The sequence below is a fragment of the Larus michahellis genome, chromosome 3 (genome assembly GCF_964199755.1).
Source record: "Larus michahellis chromosome 3, bLarMic1.1, whole genome shotgun sequence".
Taxonomy (NCBI): Eukaryota; Metazoa; Chordata; class Aves; order Charadriiformes; family Laridae; genus Larus; species Larus michahellis.
The window spans coordinates 128,993,350-129,014,404 of record NC_133898.1 but is presented as its reverse complement, the minus strand read 5'-3'; the positions used below and the strand labels follow the sequence as shown (position 1 = coordinate 129,014,404).

The 21,055-nt window shown below is 48.4% G+C and overlaps 1 protein-coding gene across 1 annotated transcript; it reads left to right on the top strand.

Moving 5' to 3' along the window:
- Positions 1-246: 246 nt before the first annotated feature.
- Positions 247-17,333, top strand: LOC141740163 (serine protease 55-like). The gene is made up of 5 exons (XM_074578394.1): positions 247-301; positions 728-917; positions 1,805-2,052; positions 4,938-5,080; positions 17,016-17,333. Exons 1-5 carry the CDS (start codon positions 247-249, stop codon positions 17,331-17,333), a joined length of 954 nt encoding a protein of 317 aa, XP_074434495.1.
- Positions 17,334-21,055: the final 3,722 nt, after the last annotated feature.

Here is a 21,055-nt window from a genome sequence, read left to right as displayed (position 1 = left end):
CTAAAGGAAATTCCATGCCCCTTGGAAATCACCGAGCTTTCCCTCATGGCCTTAGGATGGTCAGCATCCAACTGTGACATCAACAGAAACAAATGGATCGTGTGATGTCACATCGCGGTTGCCCCTGGCAGAGAGATGTGTTACCTCTGGTGAGGACGTGGAATGGGGAAGATGTCCTGAGGTGTCTGCAGAAACGTCACTGCCCTGAATGTTGTCCAGGAGAGTCGGTCCAAGACTGGGATGGAAATGCTGCTGCTTCCCCTCTTTTCTTTAACTTCTCTCATCAGCAGCGTCGATGCAGGCTTTTTTTCTCAACTTTTTTCATTCAGAAATCACCAGCAGAGCAGAACTGCTGGTAGCCCTACAGGATATACACGTATCGGTAAATGAAATAGGCCTGGGCTTATTCCTTGTCCCTGACGGCATATGTGTATGGCTCGTACTGCAGCCTGGCGCTGAACTCTTCCACTCGTACACCCTAAACCAGGACTTTATCCAACCTGCCCATGCAATATGGTCTATGGCCCTGCTAGCCCCCAAACGGCCTGGGCGTTGCTCGGCAGAATGCAGGTTTGGGGAGGCTACAGTGATGCCAGGGGCTTTGGTAGACACAGAGTAGCATGGACAATTATAGACCAGTGCTTTAGCTGATGTCCTGCCCCTCTAGGTTAGTAGCACAGGCAGCGGCGCCGCTGTACGTGAGCAACGTGTCCCATTTTCTACCCAGAGTGTGGCCTCCGACCATCTTACGAGTCCTTTCTGGAGACTGGCAAGAGGACCATGGCGGGGAGATATGCCAAGGCTGGGGAGTTCCCGTGGCACGTGAGCATCCAGAGCAACGGGAAACATATCTGCGGAGGCACCATCATCAGCGCGTTGTGGGTTTTAACTGCGGCCCATTGCTTTGCAGAAGAGGTGTGAGTACTCGGGGGAAGCAGGGACAGCCCGGGCCCAACGGGTTCATAACGTCGCTCCTTGTGGGTGTGGGGTGGACATGATGTGTATGTCCTTGGGGTCAAGCGCAGCATACATGTGACTGAGCCAGAAAGAGAGCCCTGAACACAGGAATTGTTTCCTGTGGGGAAAACAGGCCCATTTTTGATCAGAGATACTGTTACAACAGAAATGTGCGGAAATCTGCGTAACCAGGAGATGCAGAAGGAGAATATTTTGCAGGATGGTTTGAGTAGCCTCGTATAAATGCCTGTGATGCTCTTCTGAGGGCCCCGAGCATTTCCTGTGCATCTAAAAAGAGGTATATTCCGTTCCAGCTTATTCTAACACCAAAATTACCTTGGCTTTCATACAGCAAACAACTTTACCTCACGGAGAGTCTGATTTTAAAACAGCAGTTTCTGGGTAGATCAGCCCCAGGCAATGCCCAGGGGCAGAGTCCAGCCCTCTGCCAACCCCTTCCAAGATGCGGCAGGTTGGAGAGACGGAGCTGCTCAGGTGACAAATGACCTGTGGCATCACAACCTGCAGCAGCTGCCTGGAGGCAGCGGGGTCCGGATCCGCCAGCCCAGGGCACAGCGATCCCGAAGATCCAGCCAACTCCATCTGTTCATTAGCGACTGGGCTATTTATAACTTGGTTGCGTTCGTATTCTACCTCTGCACCTCTCTCCCTTGAAAATTAGCTTCGCCTAGAAGTGAGGGTACATTTCTACGATATTTATAGCCAACCTGCCTCTGCAATTTGCTGAGCACCACCCTGCCCTGCTCAGGGGGAGGAGGCACCAACCGTTACAACACAAAGCCTTCGCGTTTGCTTATGTCTACGCTGCTTCTGTTTTGCATATAAGGCCACCAGACCTCACCGTTGTAGTGGGGGGAACCGACCTCAGCCTCCCGCTGGAAGAACATAAACCCGACAGCTTGATCCTCCACGAAAACTTCGATGGAATGAGCATGGAAAATGATATCGCTCTGATCCTGCTCGGCTCTCCCATCGAGTTCAGCAATGAGAAAACCCCCATCTGCTTGCCCTTCATACATGACATCGATACGTGGCAACAGTGCTGGGTTGCTGGGTGGGGATCCACAAGTGGAGGTGAGATGCTGTCGGGAGATGTATTTGCTAATGGAGGCTGGTTTTTATCCATTTCAAGTAGATGTTTGCTCCCAGGAGGGGTTACCCACACTGACTTCCACTCCCTCCGTCCCTGGTAAACACATCCAGACCTTTTCAGCCTCTGAACACCCATCAGCTCTCTTTTCAGTGCAAGAACCAGTCGCCTACTGTCCTCCAGAGCAAAGTCCCTGGTGCTCTGGGCACGTGTGTTTGAGCTGAAACCTTAGAGCCGCCTTTGCTCTGCAGGAGCTCAACCTTCCCGTGGATGCATTTTTCCGCATCCAGAGTAAGACAAGCTCCACCCTGGTGGGCAAGTTAGGCTGGGTCAAAAGTGGTCTGCAATAAGGGAAATTAAGGTCTAGGGTTGTCTTTGGCTTAATGCCCCCATGAACCAGTTTGGTTCAATGGTACTGGTTACCTTTCCTCTTCACTCATTTAGAACAGCAGATTGCTATTGCTAATTGCTCTCGTTTAAGCCCTAATGAAAGTAGCTCCAGCTCTGATTGTGACCTAAAATGTCTTTCCTGAACAAATGTCACTAAATGGCTAATGAGCCATTTCATTATTGGAAAGAGGTTGTCGGGACGGAGTGGGCAGGGTGGTGCCTTGGGGCTTTAATAGTCCCTCCTACAATGTAGTAAGTGAATGTCCTATTTAAACCTTGTTATTCTGCTCCAAAGGGCTACCGTTTTCTCTCTGAACCTCTGCATTATCCTTCTTAGGCTTTATTTGCCTCATGTAACAGTGATACACAACCCAACGCTGTGTTGTAGTTGTGAAACTCTCCCATTTCACCAAGGTAACGTGCTCCTAGGAACAGAAAAGCAGGGGCTGCTGCAGAGTCACTCTGCAGCTTGGAAGGATTTCTCTTTAGCTAGTCGCTTTGCAAAATGCATGGCGTGGCTCCGGAGATCGGCCTCATGCCACTGTATGGGCTCAGTTGACATCGCTTCTTCCCTCCGCTTTACACCCTGCGTGAAGTCAGTGTGCTCAGCCCTGGCATAGACCCCTTCTGTCTGGGAGATCACAGAACCACAGAATTGCCCAGGTTGGGAGGGACCTTTCAGATCATCGAGGCCAACCATCAACCCAACTCTGACAAAAACCATCACTAAACCATGTCCCTTAGCACCATGTCTGCCCAGCTTTTCAATCCCTCCAGGGATGGCGACTCCACCATTGCCCTGGGCAGCCTCTTCCAATGCTTAAAAACCCTTTCAGTGAAGAAATTGATCCTAATATCCATCCTAAACCTCCCCTGGTGCAACTTGAGGCCGTTTCCTCTTGTGCCATGGCCCGTTCCTTGGGAGAAGAGCCCGACCCCCCCTGGCTACCCCCTCCTTTCAGGGAGCTGTAGAGAGCGAGAAGGTCTCCCCTCAGCCTCCTCTTCTCCAGGCTGAACACCCCCAGCTCCCTCAGCCGCTCCTCACCAGACTTGTGCTCCAGACCCCTCACCAGCTCTGTTGCCCTTCTCTGGACACGCTCCAGCCCCTCAAGGTCTTTCTTGGCGTGAGGGGCCCAAAAGTGGACACAGACCTCGAGGTGGGGCCTCACCAGTGCCCAGTACAGGAGGACGATATTTCAGAAGAAAACCAGAGGTGTTTCAGAAGAAAATCAGCAGAAGCTGAGTTTGATGAGAGGGATGTGCAATGGTGTGATACGGGCCATACCATATGTATGAGGCCTTGCTCCTCAGCGGGGGAAAAATGCGTCATTTCTCATCTCTAACAGCCTTTTGTAGGTGGACATCTCTCCACTGGCACCTCAGGAGGCACTAGCCTGACTCCTCTTCAACTGCAGTCAATTAGACCTCAACAAGCGGAGTCGCCTCCTTGGAGATGCCTACATCGAAGTGTTTTAGTCTGTGGGCAATTCCATGGAGCAGCCCCGTCTTAGCTGGGAAAGGGACCTGGCAGCTTTCTATCTTTTAGATATACCTTTGAGTCCCACCTTCTCAAAGGTGCTGGGAGGATTTAGCTCCGTGAAATATGGAAGAGGGAATGAGTTTCTGAAAATCTGTAGGTCTCCTCCCCAGCAGCAACATCCTCCAAAGCCAGTTTTATTCTTCAGATTCAGGTTCACTTTAAAGAGAGACATGGGTGAAATGGGTGGGTTTTCCAAGTAGCCCTGCATATTTTCAGTCTTTTTGTCACTTGCTGGTGCCCACTGTAATTTCTGCTTTCCCATCTCAAGGGAAGAATAAAGCAGTTATTTCCACTGCGTACTGAGAACCACATTGTGAAAGATAAAGCTGGTCCCCTGGGTGAGGCATGGCCTCACAGCCCCCCGGGAAACCATGGGAATAACAAGACCATCTCTTCTGGGGAAAGCTCAGTGGATGTCCCTCCACGGGGCTTGCACAGGACCCCGTGAAGAGTCCCTCAAACTGGGTCCCCCAGAAACGTGAGCGAGAACCCCAAGGTGTGCAAAGCAGCTCATCTCAGGTCACCACCAAGACCAGCAGCATAAGCCATCCCTTTGAGGGTCTTCTGGCTGTACCACATCCCACAGTTCATCTAGAAATTAAGGGATTTTTAAAATCCTATTTAGCAAGCCTCCACTCCCTAGAGTTTCAGCTTTGCCCATTAACACCTTCCCCCTCTCTACCTACCTACCCACCCACCTCCTAGTCTGGAATGAAGTCAAGAGCACAAACTCATCTTTGCTACCATTTGGACAGCCCCTGTAAGCCCCCGTGGCCCCAAGACCATATGGTTGTGCCCCCAAATCCTCTTGCCTTGAGAGGCCTTACAAATCCAGCTGAGAGCAGTCCCGTGGGCTAGCCCCTGGCTGTGGTTTCACCCTTAGAAGTCTGCCCTGCTTTGCAGGGTTTGTTAATCATTCTCTTCTCACTTGCTGGTTAGCAGTCACGGTGCCGGCATCCCACGTGCTGCAGAAAGCGCGGATGAAGCTCATCAGCAGGGAGCAGTGCTTGGAGAGGATCCCCGAGCTGGTGGAGAACGTGCTGTGTGCTGAGCTGGAGGAAGGAGAAAGAAGCACCTGCCAGGTAAAGTAAACAGGCTCCTGGGCGCTCACGCTGCCTGCAGGGTCACAGAGACGACGGAGGAGAAGAGCCTTCGCTTCAGGAACGAACATTGATCTTTCCCATGGCTTCCTGGGGTTGCTAAAGCTTCTCTGCAGGAGGCCAGGGCAGGATGCCCAGGGCCAGGGAACTGCCTGCAAAGGCATATTGACCTGGGCAGCAGGGGTGCAGGACTCTTGGGGACGGAAAGCAGCGGTGGTGCTGGAAACGAAACACCTTGTTGAGCAGATGAGCCTCTCCTCATGCTCTCCCCCCTGCCCTGACTCCCTCCCTGCAGTGAGAGAGGCAGGAGCTCTGCAAGGGAAACCATGAACAGAAAGGAGGGTGAGGGAAAAGGATGGTTTCCAACAAGTCCCCTTGGACGAGACACAGTTTTGGATGGCTCTGGGCACAGGAATTTGGGCTGTTATCTCATAGCAACTTGAAAAAGGTGGCCAAGCTGTGGGAGCGACGGGAGGAGAGGTCTCACGTCCCTGCAGAGAGGGCTCAGCACAGCACGGGCTGTGTCCTCCTGCCTGGTGTCCCCCCAGCCATGGGCTGGGCAGTGCTCTATTGCCAGCTTAAATTCTGAAAGGAGACAGCAAAGTTTGTCCAGGAGGATCAAAGCAAAAGAAATGAGTGGGAAATTGAGTCCAGGAGTTTTTAATTTGAATATTATAAACCTTTCTCAGGTGAGGTTTAGAGGGGGCAGGCAGGCAGGGGAGGTTTAGGTTAGATATTAGGAGGAATTACTTTACTGAAAGAGTGGTCAGGCACTGGAACAGCCTGCCCAGGGAGGGGGTTGAGTCACCATCCCTAGAGGTGTTTAAGGAACGTCTAGATGTGGCACTTCAGGGCATGCTCTAGTGACAGAGATTGTAGGGGGTTTGTTTGTGGCGGGTTGGTTTTGTTGGTTTTTTGGGTTTTTTTGGGGTTTTTTGTGCGTGTATGGTTGGACTTGATGATCTCAAAGGTCCTTTCCGACCATGAAGATTCTATGATTCTATGATTCTATGAGGTCTTGGCTCCAATACAGATGTCCTTTTATAATGTCCCAGGTTGTGAGTGCCAGAACTGGTTACCTCTTACTGCACCGAGTTTGTGATATGGGATGATGACTTTTGAAGCTAAATAGTAGAGTTCAAGCAGTATTTGATACCAGGGATTCCTAAGGGAAAACAGATGACACACACAAACATCCACATGTGGGAAAACCTCACAGAGGATGCGTGCCCTCAGAACATACCCCACCTGCAGGACCACTGTCCTGATATCAAACAAAGTCCGAAAGTCAAGAACCACCTTTGCTTTCATAGCATCCAACCTCCAACCCCTCCTCTGAACGCCTGGTAAGGACCGAGCTCTCCCTGCAGCCCCTGCTTCATGACTAAGGTCTCCATCCTCCACGGGGAAAGGGTTTTCTCAGACGTGTGTGTGGTGTTTGCAGGGGGACAGATGGGCAGACACAGGTGTGCACGGCTTCATCCTGCAGGAATCATTCATCGAGGGCACTAAACCCACACCCAGGACAGAGAGATCCTCTGCCCTTTAGGCAACGACAATGGGGACAGGGACCGTGGGCTGAAAAGCCATTGCCGTCTGGGCCCGTGGCCGGGCAGCAGAGGGGGAGCTTTGCTTTGCAAAATCATTTTTTGATTAGCCAGGGAGCATCTGTCTCTGAAACCATTCGGCTAGTGACTTTCACCTCCATTAAATTCAATCAAAAAATTTAAAAAGAGAACTGCCACAGGGTAACATTAACATGATTAAAGAACGCACTTCCCAGCCCAGCCTTAAGTTCTGCGGATGAATTATGCTGGTGAAACAGCAAGAGCACTTGTACCCAGCAAAATGAATCTCCTGTGTTGAGAAAGCTGATGAGGGTGCTATTTTGACCTACAATAACGTTGCAGTTGTCTGAGAAATGAACTAGAAATGTGAGCTTTCCAAGCAGTGGACGTACACAACGATTGCATGTGTGATAACGCTCATAACCCAGCAACTGCCCACTTTTAGTGGAATTTTGACCAGGCAGAAACGTCTTACAGACTGAAATAATGAAAGCAAGACAAAACCCTACCCTAGGCTAGTGGAGCTCGTCAGGAGGGAAACAGGTGGCGCCACATTTCATCAGAGTTTGCTAATTTGCTGGAGGGGAAGCATTTTGCTGATGGACAGTTTTCTGGGAAGCACTGATTGAAGTTGGGTAGGGCACATTTTGGCCTCACTAGGCTGGTTCAGAAATCTGGTGGCTTGCCTGGGAATGAACTGGAAGACCAGGTCTGAACCTGACGTTCTGCAGCATGGACCACTGGCCACCCAATTCATCTGCCCTGGGCAGATAGTGAGGCACGCTGTAGACAGTGCCATCTATCGAGCTACGCTTGTCCATAGAGATTATGGGGTTTGTGTCAAATGAGAGTGAGGCCAGATTTCAAAATACCTAAATCCTTTAAAAAGTCAGTGCTCTCAAGGAGGTAGAGCAGCCCTGGGCACAGTTTTTGTCTATGCCAACCAGCTGCCTCCTGGATGATTTCCAGACACAGCTCAAACTTTTCCGTGGGTCAGGAGCTACCCACAACAGAATCATAGAATCTAGAATCATAAAATCATAGAATCATAGAGCCATAGAGTCATAGAATCATAGTACAGTTTGGGTGGGAAGGGACCTTCAAAGGTCATCCAGTCCAACCCCCTGCCATGAGCAGGGACATCTTCAACTAGAGCAGGTTGCTCAGAGCCCCGTCCCACCTGACCTTGAATGTTTCCGGGGATGAGGCAGGATCACCTTGGATCCTGGCATCCCAGTTTAGAGTCCAGGAAAAAGCAGCAGCACAGGTAAGGCAGAGACGCCTGGTCAGGTAACAAGCCCATGAGATGCTGAGCTTGCCGGTGTAGGTGTGGTCACAGTAAACCTGGAAGCCATGCACTGCACAGATGCATGATCTGTCTGGACATGAAGTAGATAAAAGCCTTATATTAACCTTTTCTGATCTTTGCTGAGAATCGGGATACATGTGTTCATGTCCAAAGCCAGGCTAAGTTGGGCAAGTGGCATCCAGAGCCAAGGTCATAAATCCACACAATCCTGGTCTGGATCCAAAGGATTTCCATCCTAGCTCTTTGCACTGTGTGCCATTTGTGTGCTAGGTTTTGCCCATTGCAGCAAGCCGTTTTATATACAGCAAGTCTTCACCAAGGCATCATGTAGAAATTTTATTGTACTGACCACTGCCTTACTACTCCCATGTGGCAACAGGACATGAGTAGAAAGGCTTAGACGTTTCACTGGCTGCCATCGTACTAGTACCAGAGAAGACTAATTTGTAGATTACTGACCATATTCCTATAATAACTCAAGGAGATGAAATAGCAGAGCTCGCGAGTATTTGTACTTTAAAAAAAATCCATTCACTTAAAAGAAAAATCTATCATGTACCAATTCCCCCATGGTTCTGCAGACAAATGTATAGATTGACTGTGAATTAACGCTAACAGGATCTGTAATTGACTTATAGTTCTATTTAGTCATAAACATTAGCATTAATGGATGTTCATGGGGTGCAAGTGCTAAAGAACAGACACTAGAGATGGCCTATGTGTTATTTTTTTGTGTGCTACATTTCTTCCATGACCCCATGAACCACAATTGATATCTAATTCCTTGCTTTTTTAAGCATCTTTTGTTAGGCTCTGATGCAACGGTAACTTGAACAATAATTAGAGTATGAAGGACTCACAAAGCAAATGCCTCTTCAGTGTCTTGCGTATCCAGACAAAATTCAGTAAATGGCCCAATTATGTTTCAGAGAGTTTCTGCAAAGGAGGTCTGTGGGGGTAGCTCGGCGCTGTGGTGATTAGGGCAGAGCATGTTCAGCTGGAAGTCACAGTTCATGTACAGTTCAGGTCAGCAGGAGACGAAGGAAGGCCAGTCCCTGGCCTGACTTTCAGGGGAAGGAATCACTGCGTGGCCACAAACAAGCAGTGGGATGGTTCCAGATGAGTGTCACCGTGCCCTACACTGTCCTCTGGTGCAGGGCTCATCTGAGCCATGGGCTGAAGGTATCTACCCACTTCCACTGACTGTAGCACGAGGTGGTCTTGGCCATCCCTGATAAATATCTGAAAAGATGCCAGGATGCTTCTAGGGCTCTGTGTTTTACACAGAATCCCAGACTGGCAGGGGTTGGAAGGGAAGGGACCTCTGGAGATCATCCCGTCCAACCCCCGGCCAGAGCAGGGTCACCCAGAGCAGGTGGCACAGGAACGCGTCCAGGCGGGTTTGGGATGTCTCCAGAGACGGAGACTCCCCCACCTCTCTGGGCAGCCTGTGCCAGGGCTCTGCCACCCTCACAGCAAAGAAGTTCCTCCTTGTGTTGAGATGGAACTTCCCATGGTCAAGTTTGTGCCCATTACCTTTTAATTTAGGTCTGTGGAAAAGGCAGAGCAGGATCCCTTCAACTGTAATATGGTTCAAGTTATGTCAGGGGAGGTTTAGATTGGATATTAGGAAACACTTTTTCACTGAAAGGGTTATTAAACATTGGAATCAGCTGCCCAGGGAGGTGGTGGATTCACCATCCCTGGAGGTGTTTAAAAAAAAGGGTAGATGGGGCACTTAGGGACATGGTTTAGAAGTGGCTTTTGTCAGGGTAGGTTAAAGGTTGGACTTGATGATCTTAAAGGTCCCTTCCAACCTCAGCAATTCTGTGATTCTATGATTCTATGTCCTGCCCACGTATACTGTCAGCAGTTTTGAAAGGGCAAATGCCTTTATAGCATCTGGGATGCTCAGGGCTCTCACCCTACACAACGATAGCAATAGCAGTAATTGTTGTACAACCCTGGATGGGATTTGTCTGGCCAGATACAAATGCCTTTCCTACAGCCATCTCCATCTACCAAATCATCTTTCCGTCAATCATGAGGAAAAAAACCACTTCTGACATGTGAGTCATCGAGACTGTTTTAACCATCTATTTTAAAATAATTCCCCATACGGGTGCTTATTGCTTCCCAATAACTAAAAGCAAGTCCAAGGTGCCTAGCTCACAGGGAGACAGTTGCCTGCATGAAAGTCTCCGGTGTCATTTTAGATATCCCAGGATACCTTGCTGACATCCCACTTCCCCCTCTCTCAAACCACGTCCCAGTGCCAGGAATGTGACTGCAACGGGAGCTTGACACCTGCACTGGAAACACCAAGGGGAGGTGATCAGTGGAACCCACCCCTTGCACCCACGCTTCGTCTGTGCATAAGAGTGCTAAACCCGTGCAGAAGTGATAAAAGCTCTTGCATTCTTTTACTGGTGCTACTGTGGCTCCAAAACTGCAAAGGAAGCCTTGTGAAACAGAATTTTTTAAAGAAAAAGTCTGGAAATAAAAACGGGGTCCGTACAGGTAAATTATCACAGACGCAAAGGAAAAAGTCACAAACCAGGGAAGCCTGGTCAATCCCTCCGGCTCTTCAAAATATCTGAACGGAGGTGGATAGATGGTGATGTGAGTGACTGTGGTCCGTAGGGATGGAGAGTACCCCTATGAGGTTGGAGGTTTAGGCCCTTCTGCCTCTCAGACAAAGGTCTCCTGGGGGCCAGGAGTCAAAACTAGCCACGTTTCAGTTCAAAGTTCTTACTAACTATGCAAAATTACTTTACTATTGTACCTTACCTTAACACTGAAGAGAGTGATCCACTCTCCATCCTTGTGGTGGATTCTCCATCACTGCACTGCCGCTAACATGATGGAGTGGGTGTTTTTCCCTAAGGCAGGGATTGCTTTAAGTAGGAAGGTATCCTGGGAAGCTCCAGAACAAAGCAGTTTAAAGGTGTTTCTGCATTTGCCGTCGCTTAAATTTGCTCCTGAAAGGTGCTTTGGTGCTCACAAGAATTAGAACACTTTTCCTGTGTCCCATGGTTTTATAGGCCTTTCATCATTTGATCATTTTATGCTATGGGCAGATGAGTGAACACGTTCAGGCTGTGGTGGCTTAATTCTTCCATCTGTCGAAAACATTCCTTCCTATTGCAAGGACCTGGGATGTTGATGATGTCTCCTGTCTCTTCCTCTGGGTTGCAGCTTTTGGTCCCTCAAACTGGACCTGTTTGGTTTGCAGCGAGGGGGGTCCGGCATTACTGTGTGTGCCTGGTGGGTGAAGCTGTGGGGAGCAGAACATCTCTGGATCCAGCTGAATGCAAAACCCTACTTTGTGCTTGCCCTGGGAGTGGGGGAACGGGTGTGATGACTCAGAGGAGACGCTTCTCATTCAATTCCAGTGAGTCAACGCAGCTTTAAGGGAACGGCATGACTCACAGACAGATTTAAATTCTTTGAAGGACTCGACAAGCAAGTGGCAGAGGGTGATCCAGCCGATAGAACACGCTGAGATTTCCAAAACTCTTTTAATGAGATTTCTCACCAAAGGCTCATGGAGAAACTGAACTGTCATGAAGTAGAAGGGCTTCAGTTTGACAGGGAGGCGAGGATTTGATGGGAGAAAGGGCTCACAGGGGGAGTCGTGTTGGCATCCGTGCGAGGAATTGTGATGTTCAAGGAGGGTGAATGCTGGGACAGCCAAGTTGGCCAATGCCACAGCATTTGGTACCACAGAGTGGTTCAAAATTAAAACTGACCGTGCAGAGGTGCAGCAGGATCTCATTAGTCTGTGTGACTGGAGGTTAAAACAGCAGATGCAGTTCACTGTTGATAAAGGCAAAGTAATGGATATAGGGGGAAGCAACTCCAGCTGTACGCATGCAATAATAGGCTCTAAATTAGCTATTACCATGTAAGAAGACCTTGGAGTAACTGTGGATAGTCCTTCAAAAACATGAGCACGAAGGCCTGCGGAGGTCAAAAAGGCAACGAGAGCATTAAGAATTATTAGGGAAGGAACAGATAGCAAAGCAAACGCGTGTTATGGCAGGGCACTAATCTTGGGAGCCTACATCTTGTGTGCTGTGTGCGATTCCCGTCCAACCCATCTGAGAAGGGAGCAGTAGTTTTAGAAAAGGAGAAGAGCAGAGCAGGAAGGACGAATAGGGACACGGAATGGCTTCTGGTGGAAAGGGGAATAACAGAGCAGCGCTCTGAGGCTTGAAAATAGATGGCTGATGGGGATATGATAAGATTTCTGAAGTCAGGAGCCGCAAGGAGAGGACAGTCAAGAGCTGTCCTCTTGTTACTACTGCTCAAAACACATGAGGGAGGGAGAGTCAGCTGGCCATATCAGGCAGCACATCTAAAACAAAGAGAAGGAAGTGGTTTTCCTTCCAACAGATAATTAAACTGTGGATGTCACTGACCAGGATATTGTGGGTATTCATCCTAAGGGATAAATGGATTCAAAAAGCAATTAGATAACTTCCTGGATGAAGATCTCTCTAAGGCTATTAACGACTGTGATGTAAATACAACTCTGTAAATACTTGCCCTGTTTCTCATTCTCCTTCCCTGCGCACTTGCTACAGATGACTGTCAGAGACAGGAGTCTGGGCCACGTGGGTCTTTGGTCAGATGCATTATAACTGCCTTGAAGTCCGTGCCACCATAGTCACTAATGGATCCTGCTGACATCTGTGTGGATGGAGTTGGGCGGTCTTCTTCTCCCCTTTTCCAGCAAGGGGATGGAGAGACAGAGTGGCTGAAGGCTCTCTGCTGAGATCTCAAAGGGATCCCATGAAAGAAGCCCAGGTGCCCTATCTTACCCGGTTCATTTTCGATACCTGCATGCTATAAATGGCCATAGCCTCCTTCCTTCCACCTTTCTCTAAAGACAGCTTGTTCATGGTGAAATAACTGAAGGAATCCTCTGTTTGGAAAGGCCTTTGCTTCCTGCAGCCAGGGCAGTGCTGATGGCCGGTCTTGTTACTCACGCGCCGATTCTCTCCAATTTACACAGAGCTTACCAACATGAAAACGAACGCAGCAATGACTTGCAAGGACTGTGTATCCACCTCATGAGTATCAGATGGGTTGTTCTCCCTCCCCCAGAGCTTCTCCCACCTGAGAAGATTTGTGTGGCTGAATGTGATCAATTACCATGTTGCAGACAAGAACACAAATACGAAAGGAAGAAGATTACGCTCTTGATCCAAAGCCCACTAAAGTCAGCAGAAAGGCTCCCGATGTTCACAAAAAGGCTTTGACCGTGGTGAAAAGGGCAAAACTTTTGATCAGCTTCAGTGAAAAAGGCGCCTTGTTAGCAGGTGACAGATTTTGTACAATCCAGAAGTATTTATCAGCAAATATATAATTGCTCTCACCTCTCCTAATGGGAGGATTAACATGCAGTTGTGGAAGGCATGAGCTCGGCACCAGCTCTGGTTTGATATTGTTGTTTTTCACTCATCTTCTAGTTGAGAAGAAACACGCAACAGAAGCAAAGATGCTATTTTTAGGGGGTTTTTTGCTGTCCAGAATCTTGGCAGTCAGACGGAAGAACAGAAGCAGGTATCTGATGGGCGTTGCTGACCAGGAGTATTTTACCACCAGGATACAGGAGGCTGAAAGCTGAAAGCAGCATTTAATAAGTTCTTCGATCTTCAGAGTCGTTAACCTGAGCATTCATTAAATTAGTGCTACTGGAAACATCACAGAGCTGAGATAATTGTACCAGGGCTCAAAACTCGCTCCTCCCACACCCTCTCCTACACAAGGATGGAAAACCTTGGGCCAACGTCTTTGAGAGCTTAAGGTGGATACAGGGATATTCAGAAGTGCCCAAGAACCGAGTTTATTTTCTCTGCCTTTAGCCCTGTAAAAACCAGGTTACTGATTCATCTGGGCTACTGCTATAATTACGTGAGGGAGATTATCACACGCAGAGGATAATTTAGCCCACTTTGTGATAAAACCGTCGAGTTAAATAGCTGAAGTCAAGAGAAATGGCGTGTTAGATGTTGCACCCATGAAGCAGACCAGCTCAGCCCATGTGGAAAGGGATGTGAAGCAGGATTTGGGTCTCGGGGCTGGTGGATTAGAGAGACGGATTTGCAGCTGCTGCTTGGGTTTTCACAGCATCGCCGAACTCGCTTTCTGCCCAGGTTTGAAATTGCTTTCCGCAGCTGACAGTCCCCCGAGCCCCGCAGACATCTCTCCCTTTCCTCGCCGACCGGGCAGAGAACAAAATGAACATGGTTAAAGGGGCAAACAGGGAAAAGCAGATCTGATTTGAAAGGGAAACAGTGTGATGCATGGTTTAAATAGGGATTCCTGGCTCTGCCGTTGCCTCGTGCAAATCGCATCCCTTTTCTGCCGTGGTTTTCTCGGCTGTGAAATATGATAAGACTTTTCCCCCCTCTCCAAGGATAGTCACAAGGTATCGGGAATTAACTGGTATTTAAGCGCCCTGGAAGAAAGGTCCTTTGCAAGTGTGAACAGCCTCCAAATCGGACATTCGATGGTGCTCAGGGGCTCTGCCAGTGCTAAAAATCTCCTGTACTGGGAAAAGCCGGCACGATGCATCCTGACGTGTCACCGGCAAGGGATCGTCAGCCGTTGCTGCGTCACTGCCTTGCTCCCACTCTCTTGACTTCATTTATTATCTTTGTGTAGGAGGCTCGAAGCATCCTCCTTTCGCTACCAGGATAATACGTTTGGCCTGTTCCTGCCCTGAGGGAATTAGCAGTAAAGTTCCCAGTAATTTAATTGCGCGTACAGCCTAGGAGATGTTCATTCATTCAAACAGGATGCCAGCACCAAGGACGCTGATAGCGCATGGATCCAAGGTCACTGCAAGGTCACTTGTGCGATTCACGCAAATTCTTGGCTGAAACAGGGTCGGGAAACGTCTTTAGATCCTGAGCCTGAAGGGGGTCCAGCAGCAGCGGCTGAGATGCAGACATGAAGCGACTGTAGCACCGTCTCAGTGCAAACAGTATTGAGTTTACGGTTGGACTCCACGATCTCAAAGATCGTAATCCCAACCGAAATGATTCTGTGACTCTATGATTCTACGAATGCTGAAGCAACATTAGCTCTGCATTTATCTTAATTCCACCTCCTGCCCCTTCTGCATGTTGAACCAAAAAGAAAAATAGAATAAAAATTAAACACATTGATGACCTGGGTCCTCCATCTAGTGAAGTGAGTGGGAATTCAGCCATAAAATTTAGCGGGTGCCAATGAGTTGCACAGGGGACTACAACCACTTCCTTACTCATTAATTAGAATCATAGAACCTTCATGGTTGGAAAGGACCTTTGAGATCATCGAGTCCAACCATACACACACACAAAAAAACCCCACAAACAAGCAACCTACAGTCTCTGTCAGTAGAGCATGCCCTGAAGTGCCACATCTAGACATTTCTTAAACACCTCTAGGGATGGTGACTCAACCGCCTCCCTGGGCAGGCTCTTCCAGTGCCTGACCACTCTTTCAGTAAAGGAATTCTTCCTAATGTCTAACCTAAACCTCCCCTGCCGCAGCTTCATACCATTTCCTCTGGTCCTGTCATTATTCCCCTGGGAGAAGAGGCCAACCCCCACCTCTCTGCACCCTCCTTTCAGGGAGTTGTAGAGGGCAATGAGGTCTCCCCTCAGCCTCCTCTTCTCCAGGCTCAACATGCCCAGCTCCCTCAGCCTCTCCTCATATGCCCTGGTCTCCAGGCCCCTCACCAGCCTGGTAGCTCTCCTCTGGACACGCTCCAGCACCTCAATGTCCCTCTTGTACAGAGGGGCCCAGACCTGAACACAGCACTCGAGGTGAGGCCTCACCAGTGCCGAGTACAGAGGCACCATCACTTCCCTGCTCCTGCTGGCCACGCTGTTCCTGATACAAGCCAGAATGCTGTTGGCCTTCTTGGCCACCTGGGCACACTGCTGGCTCATGTTAAGCTGGCCGTCCACCAGCACCCCCGGGTCCTTTTCTGCTGGGCAGCTTTCCAGCCACTCTGCCCCAAGCCTGTAGCGTTGCTTAGGGTTGTTGTGACTGAAATGCAGGACCCGGCACTTGGCCTTATTAAACCTCATACAGTTGGCCTTGGCCCATCGATCCAGCCTGTCCGGGTCCCTCTGTAGAGCCTTCCTACCCTCAAGCAGATCGACTCTCCCACCCAGTTTGGTGACATCTCCAAACTTACTGAGGGTGCACTCCATCCCCTCATCCAGATTGTTGATAAAGATGTGTCTTAGCTCAGGGTAACTGCTGGGAGAAGAGGGTTCATACATTAACGTCAAAGACATTTCTCAAAGTAGTGTGCAAAGAGGGAAGGACAACAATTCTGCAGGAAAGCTGGCTGTCTCAGGAAATGGGTTTGTGTGGAATTTATTTGCCACATGTACTGGAGACAGGGTAGAAAAAAGATTCAAACCCACCGTGGAAAGAAACTTATTTAGAGCATGGGCTGCCCAGCACTTATGTGTCAGAAAAGCCACCCCTTCACAGAGTGGCTGCAACGTGGACGTGAAGGCTTGCATGCACTGGGTGAGTGAAGGTTGCCCTTGCAGTAGAGCAGGCAAGTTCTCAGTGAAATTGATGTGGTTGCAAGAAGGATTTGTCAGGATTAGTGTTCATCTCTTGTCCGATTTCTGGATGCTAGCCCCCAAAATTAACAGTGGCAGGTACCTAGCACCTACATGCACCAGTTTCGCAGAGAAGTCAAGGACTGAATGAGCAGTCTCAGCAAATGTCCCTTTTCACTGCTGGATGTTGTCTCTTGGTGACAGGATTCAGGTATCCTTCTGGGTCAGGGGAGCACATGGAAAAGGCTGAGGAGGACAGGGCATTGCACTGAGCCAGAGCTTGGGGCTGATCTCCTCCTCTTACCTTCTGTGCCTGTTTATTCTCCAGGGTTCTCATGGCGGAGCTGTGGAATTTTGAGTCCATAGAGTTTGATTTTCACAATGAGCCTGTGGGATGCAGCTGCTATGAGAGACCTGAGGTTTGATCCTGCGATAACATCCTCCTTATGCCGTAGGTGGACAGCGGGGGACCTCTGGTTTGCAGTTACTGGAACACCATGAAGTGGTTTCAGGTCGGCATCGTCAGCTGGGGAGAAGATTGCGCAGAAAAGCCAAACCATGAGATCTTAGTGTCTGTTTACAGCTACCATGGCTGGATCGAGACGGAGACAGCCATAAGGGGGAAACCTTTCTTCATTGAAGGCATAGATATCAGTGCAAATGCCAGTGTGGTTCCTTCCAGGCTGGTTCCTTCTAGGGCTCAGACTCAGCTGGTGTTTCTTGAGTATTCTCTCTTTTTATTTATTTTTTTAAGAGTATTTAGATTAGTCTAGAGAAGATTTTTCAAAACATAATAAAAGTCAGAGCTACCATCTCAGTCTTCTTTTGCTGCTGACCCGTATAGTCATGTCTCAGGTCAACCTGCTCCGTCTCACTGATGTGGACACAGACGCCAAAATGAGACACGGCGGTGAGACAGAGGAGCGATGGGGAGGCTGGAAAGATGCAATGAGAGAGGCAGGACACAGACAAAAGAAGCCATTGTCCTCTGAGAAACACAGATTTTCCACACCGGTGGGTCACATCAGGCCCCGTTATTTGCTGAGCTCACATGCAAAGTCAAGATGTGGAACGTGAAGGAGCTGCTCCCCTTGGAAAGCTGAAACCCTAAGAGAGGTCTTAGCTTTTTCAATAGCTTAGCTGTTAGTAGGGTAGCTCTGGGTTGATGTAACTTACAGCTAATTACTAGCTGAACTAATATATCTTCTGTCTTGTGGCTGGCCCAAGCTAAGAGTATCTTCAGAGACCACAGCAGCTGCTCAGGTGATATTTCAAGCTCCTGGGACGTGACTACACATCAAATTCAGTGTCTCCTTAAGCTAGAAAAAGGACAAGAAATCTTTCGGGCAGTGTTGGAAAGTGTAGCATCATATAACTAATCAGTCTTATTTACCTGGGTTGCAAATGCTGGGTTTTGGTTGTTAAAGGCAACAGAGAAAAATCTGGCTGGCTGAAGTGGACTGCTCCTGAGCTATCCATAAATCGCTGTCTACAGAAACCCCATGGCTTTGTAATTAGCCAACATTAATCCCATGCAAGTAAATGGTAAATCAAACTGAAATAACATTCTTTTTTTTGCTCTGTTAGAGGCCTTTTACAGGTGCTGCTGAGAGGTCCACACCCCAGCCTGAGCTGGGGCTGAGCGGGTCCTTCATGCAGCGCATGGTCCTTCATTGCTTCTCCAGCAACACGGTGCACTGCAAAAATGCGTTCTGGTCCTCACGAGGAGGTTGCTTTTCTTGGAAGTGATGGGGAAGGAGGCAAGCAGCAAGGTCTCCTTCATGTCCCACCTTTGCGACGGCATAAAAGCACCTGTAATTTGCAGCAATGATAAAACTCAGTGAATGTGCAATGGGACAGAACCTCACAAATTGGTTTTAATTACCTTGATATTTTCTGGCTAGCCGGTGGAGAAGCCTTGTGAATGAGGATTAATTCATCTACCTTAAGCTAATGCAAACCCATCTTGGCATAAAAGTCAGGCTTTATTTTCTGTGTTATCTGAGCAGAAAATAATGCTTAATTATTATTAGTTCTGAGTAATGCTTATGAAAATTGCTCCACATTAATTTCGCATGGCTGACTGGCTAATGGATGCATAAGGGTCTTGTAACCCTTTGCAAAAAGACTAATAAAAGCTAAAAACAAGGGGAATATATTACTTTAGCGGCTATTAGTAGTAGACAGTGTCTGCTGGCATTAATACCTATATTTATTTTCCTTTCTATTAATAATATATCAACAGATTCTAGAAGCTGTGGCAGGGGCTGGACATCAGGAAATATTTCCTAATGCTGCCATCTATTCAGCTGCAGAATTGTTTCCCCCAGAGGAAATGAGAGATGTCCTCCTGCTTGAATTATTTTAATGCAGGGATTGTATGAAGCACTTTTGTCTACGGCACACGGCATGGAAAAAGCCAGCGCTTACAGGGAACTGCAAAAGGACCCAGCAGGTCTTTTCCATCGGTAGCATTTGCAAACTGATAGCGGCCGGTGTTAAATGTGGGCGATGCTACTTAGTGGTTACAGCAGGGCACTGCTGCTGTGGGGTTTGATCCATCCTGCCGTGCGGTTTCTCGGTGGCTTTGGGGAAAGTTTGTGCTTCGTGCCTCAGTTTCCCTACTTGTAAATTGAGGTACTTGTAAGTTGAGATAATCATTCTGTGATTCTGTGATTTTGTAATAAGGAAAGTGGTTCATTTTGCTACATGGAGGCATCAGTTCTGCAAATTAAGACCAGCTATGTAGCTGCAAAGGAAATAAACAGGAAAGAGACTTTTCCTCCTTATTTAAAACATCATAAAATTCATTGAAGTGAATTCATCTTTGCTACCACATACACTATTCAGTAATCAGGGCGAGAAAGGAAATGTTTGTTCAATATTTCTGTGCTGTGAGTAGGTCTGATGAAAGCACGTTGGTGCTGTATTTTGTTTCAAAGGTATTTGTGTTTTGAGAGAGCACATCACTTTTGATTATGGATTTGATGGGAATGTGTTGGAGTCACACAAAATCAAAACGCAACGCATTGGCTTTGTCATTAGCATTTCAGTGTGACCCATTACTTTTTTAAGCTTTATGACATTGGTGTACTATATTGTATTCTGTATTTGTGGGTTTAGACCATCTAAGTGAAAAGTTTCCAAACTGAACTACCTCAACTTTTATACTTCAGGCAGTAGTTTGGGATGTTCAGTTTTTGTCTTAATTTGCAGCTCATTTCTTATTGCCCCTTCCCTCTTTCCAGTTACCTCTTCCTTGTGCCCAGTCAGCCCAAAGGAGACCATCAAGCAGTCTGGACAAAAGAAATGGGTCTCTTTCAATACCCTTTGCTCAATGAGCAAAGTTGGCCAACGTAAATCAAGAGGCTGCTGCATGGAGCATGGTGACGCAAAGCAGGGCACCAAAATACAGATTTTGTTCTCAACACTACACCTGCTAAAGCAGCAAACACCAGAAGGAGAAGCAGGCTATGGAAATGCTTAGAGACCCAAGGAAAGATCCATAAGAGGATTCAAGGGACAAAAATATGGGGGTATGGGTACTAAAGGAGACAGAGAAGAGGTAGTCAGGCCTTGCTTGCACTTTTTGCTAAGGAGATAAGAACAAAAGCACCTCCCACGTGCACTGAAGGCAGCAATTTAAAAGCCTATGTACCAAAATAATTTTGGTACAAAATAATTTTGACTGCAGAAATTAAGGTTTCTGTATATACACGTGTGTTTTCCTGCCTGCCCCATCCCAACTGGCTGTTTTCATGCAAGTTTGAGCACAGAGATAGAAGATGTGAAGATGATGGCTTTTGTGCGACTTTGGCAGCAATAGCTTTTTGCAGAGGAGTGGGGAGGGCTCCAAGTAAGCAGGACAGTTTTGTGGCACTACTTCAGAGGAGGAAGGTTGGAAGAGCATCAATCCGTGGTCACAGATCATAGAATTACAGAATAGTTTTGGTTGGAAGGGACCTTAAAGATCACCTAGTTCCAACACCCTGCCATGAGGGGGTAGGAACCCCACTAGACACCCTTCCACTAGACCAGGTTGCTCAGAGCCCTGTCCAACCTGGCCTTGAACCCTTCCAGGGATGGGGCACCTGCCACATCTCTGGGCAACCTGTTCCAGGGTCTCACCACCTTCATAGGAAAGAATTTCTTCCTAATATCTAATCTAAATCTCCCCTCTTTGAGTTTAAAACTGTTCCCCCTCATCCTATGGCTCCCCTCCCTGATCCAGAGTCCCTCCCCAGCATTTCTGGAGCCCCTGTAGGGACTGGAAGGGCTGGAAGGTCTCGGCAGAGCCTTCTCTTCTCCAGGCTGAACCCCCCCAGCTCTCTCAGCCTGTCCTCCCAGCAGAGGGGCTCCAGCCCTCCCAGCATCTCTGGGGCCTCCTCTGCCCCCGCTCCAATAGGTCCATGTCCTTCTGTCCAACAGGGCCCCAGCGCTGGAGGCAGCACTGCAGGGGGGTCTCCCCCGAGCGGAGCAGAGGGAGGGAGTAGCT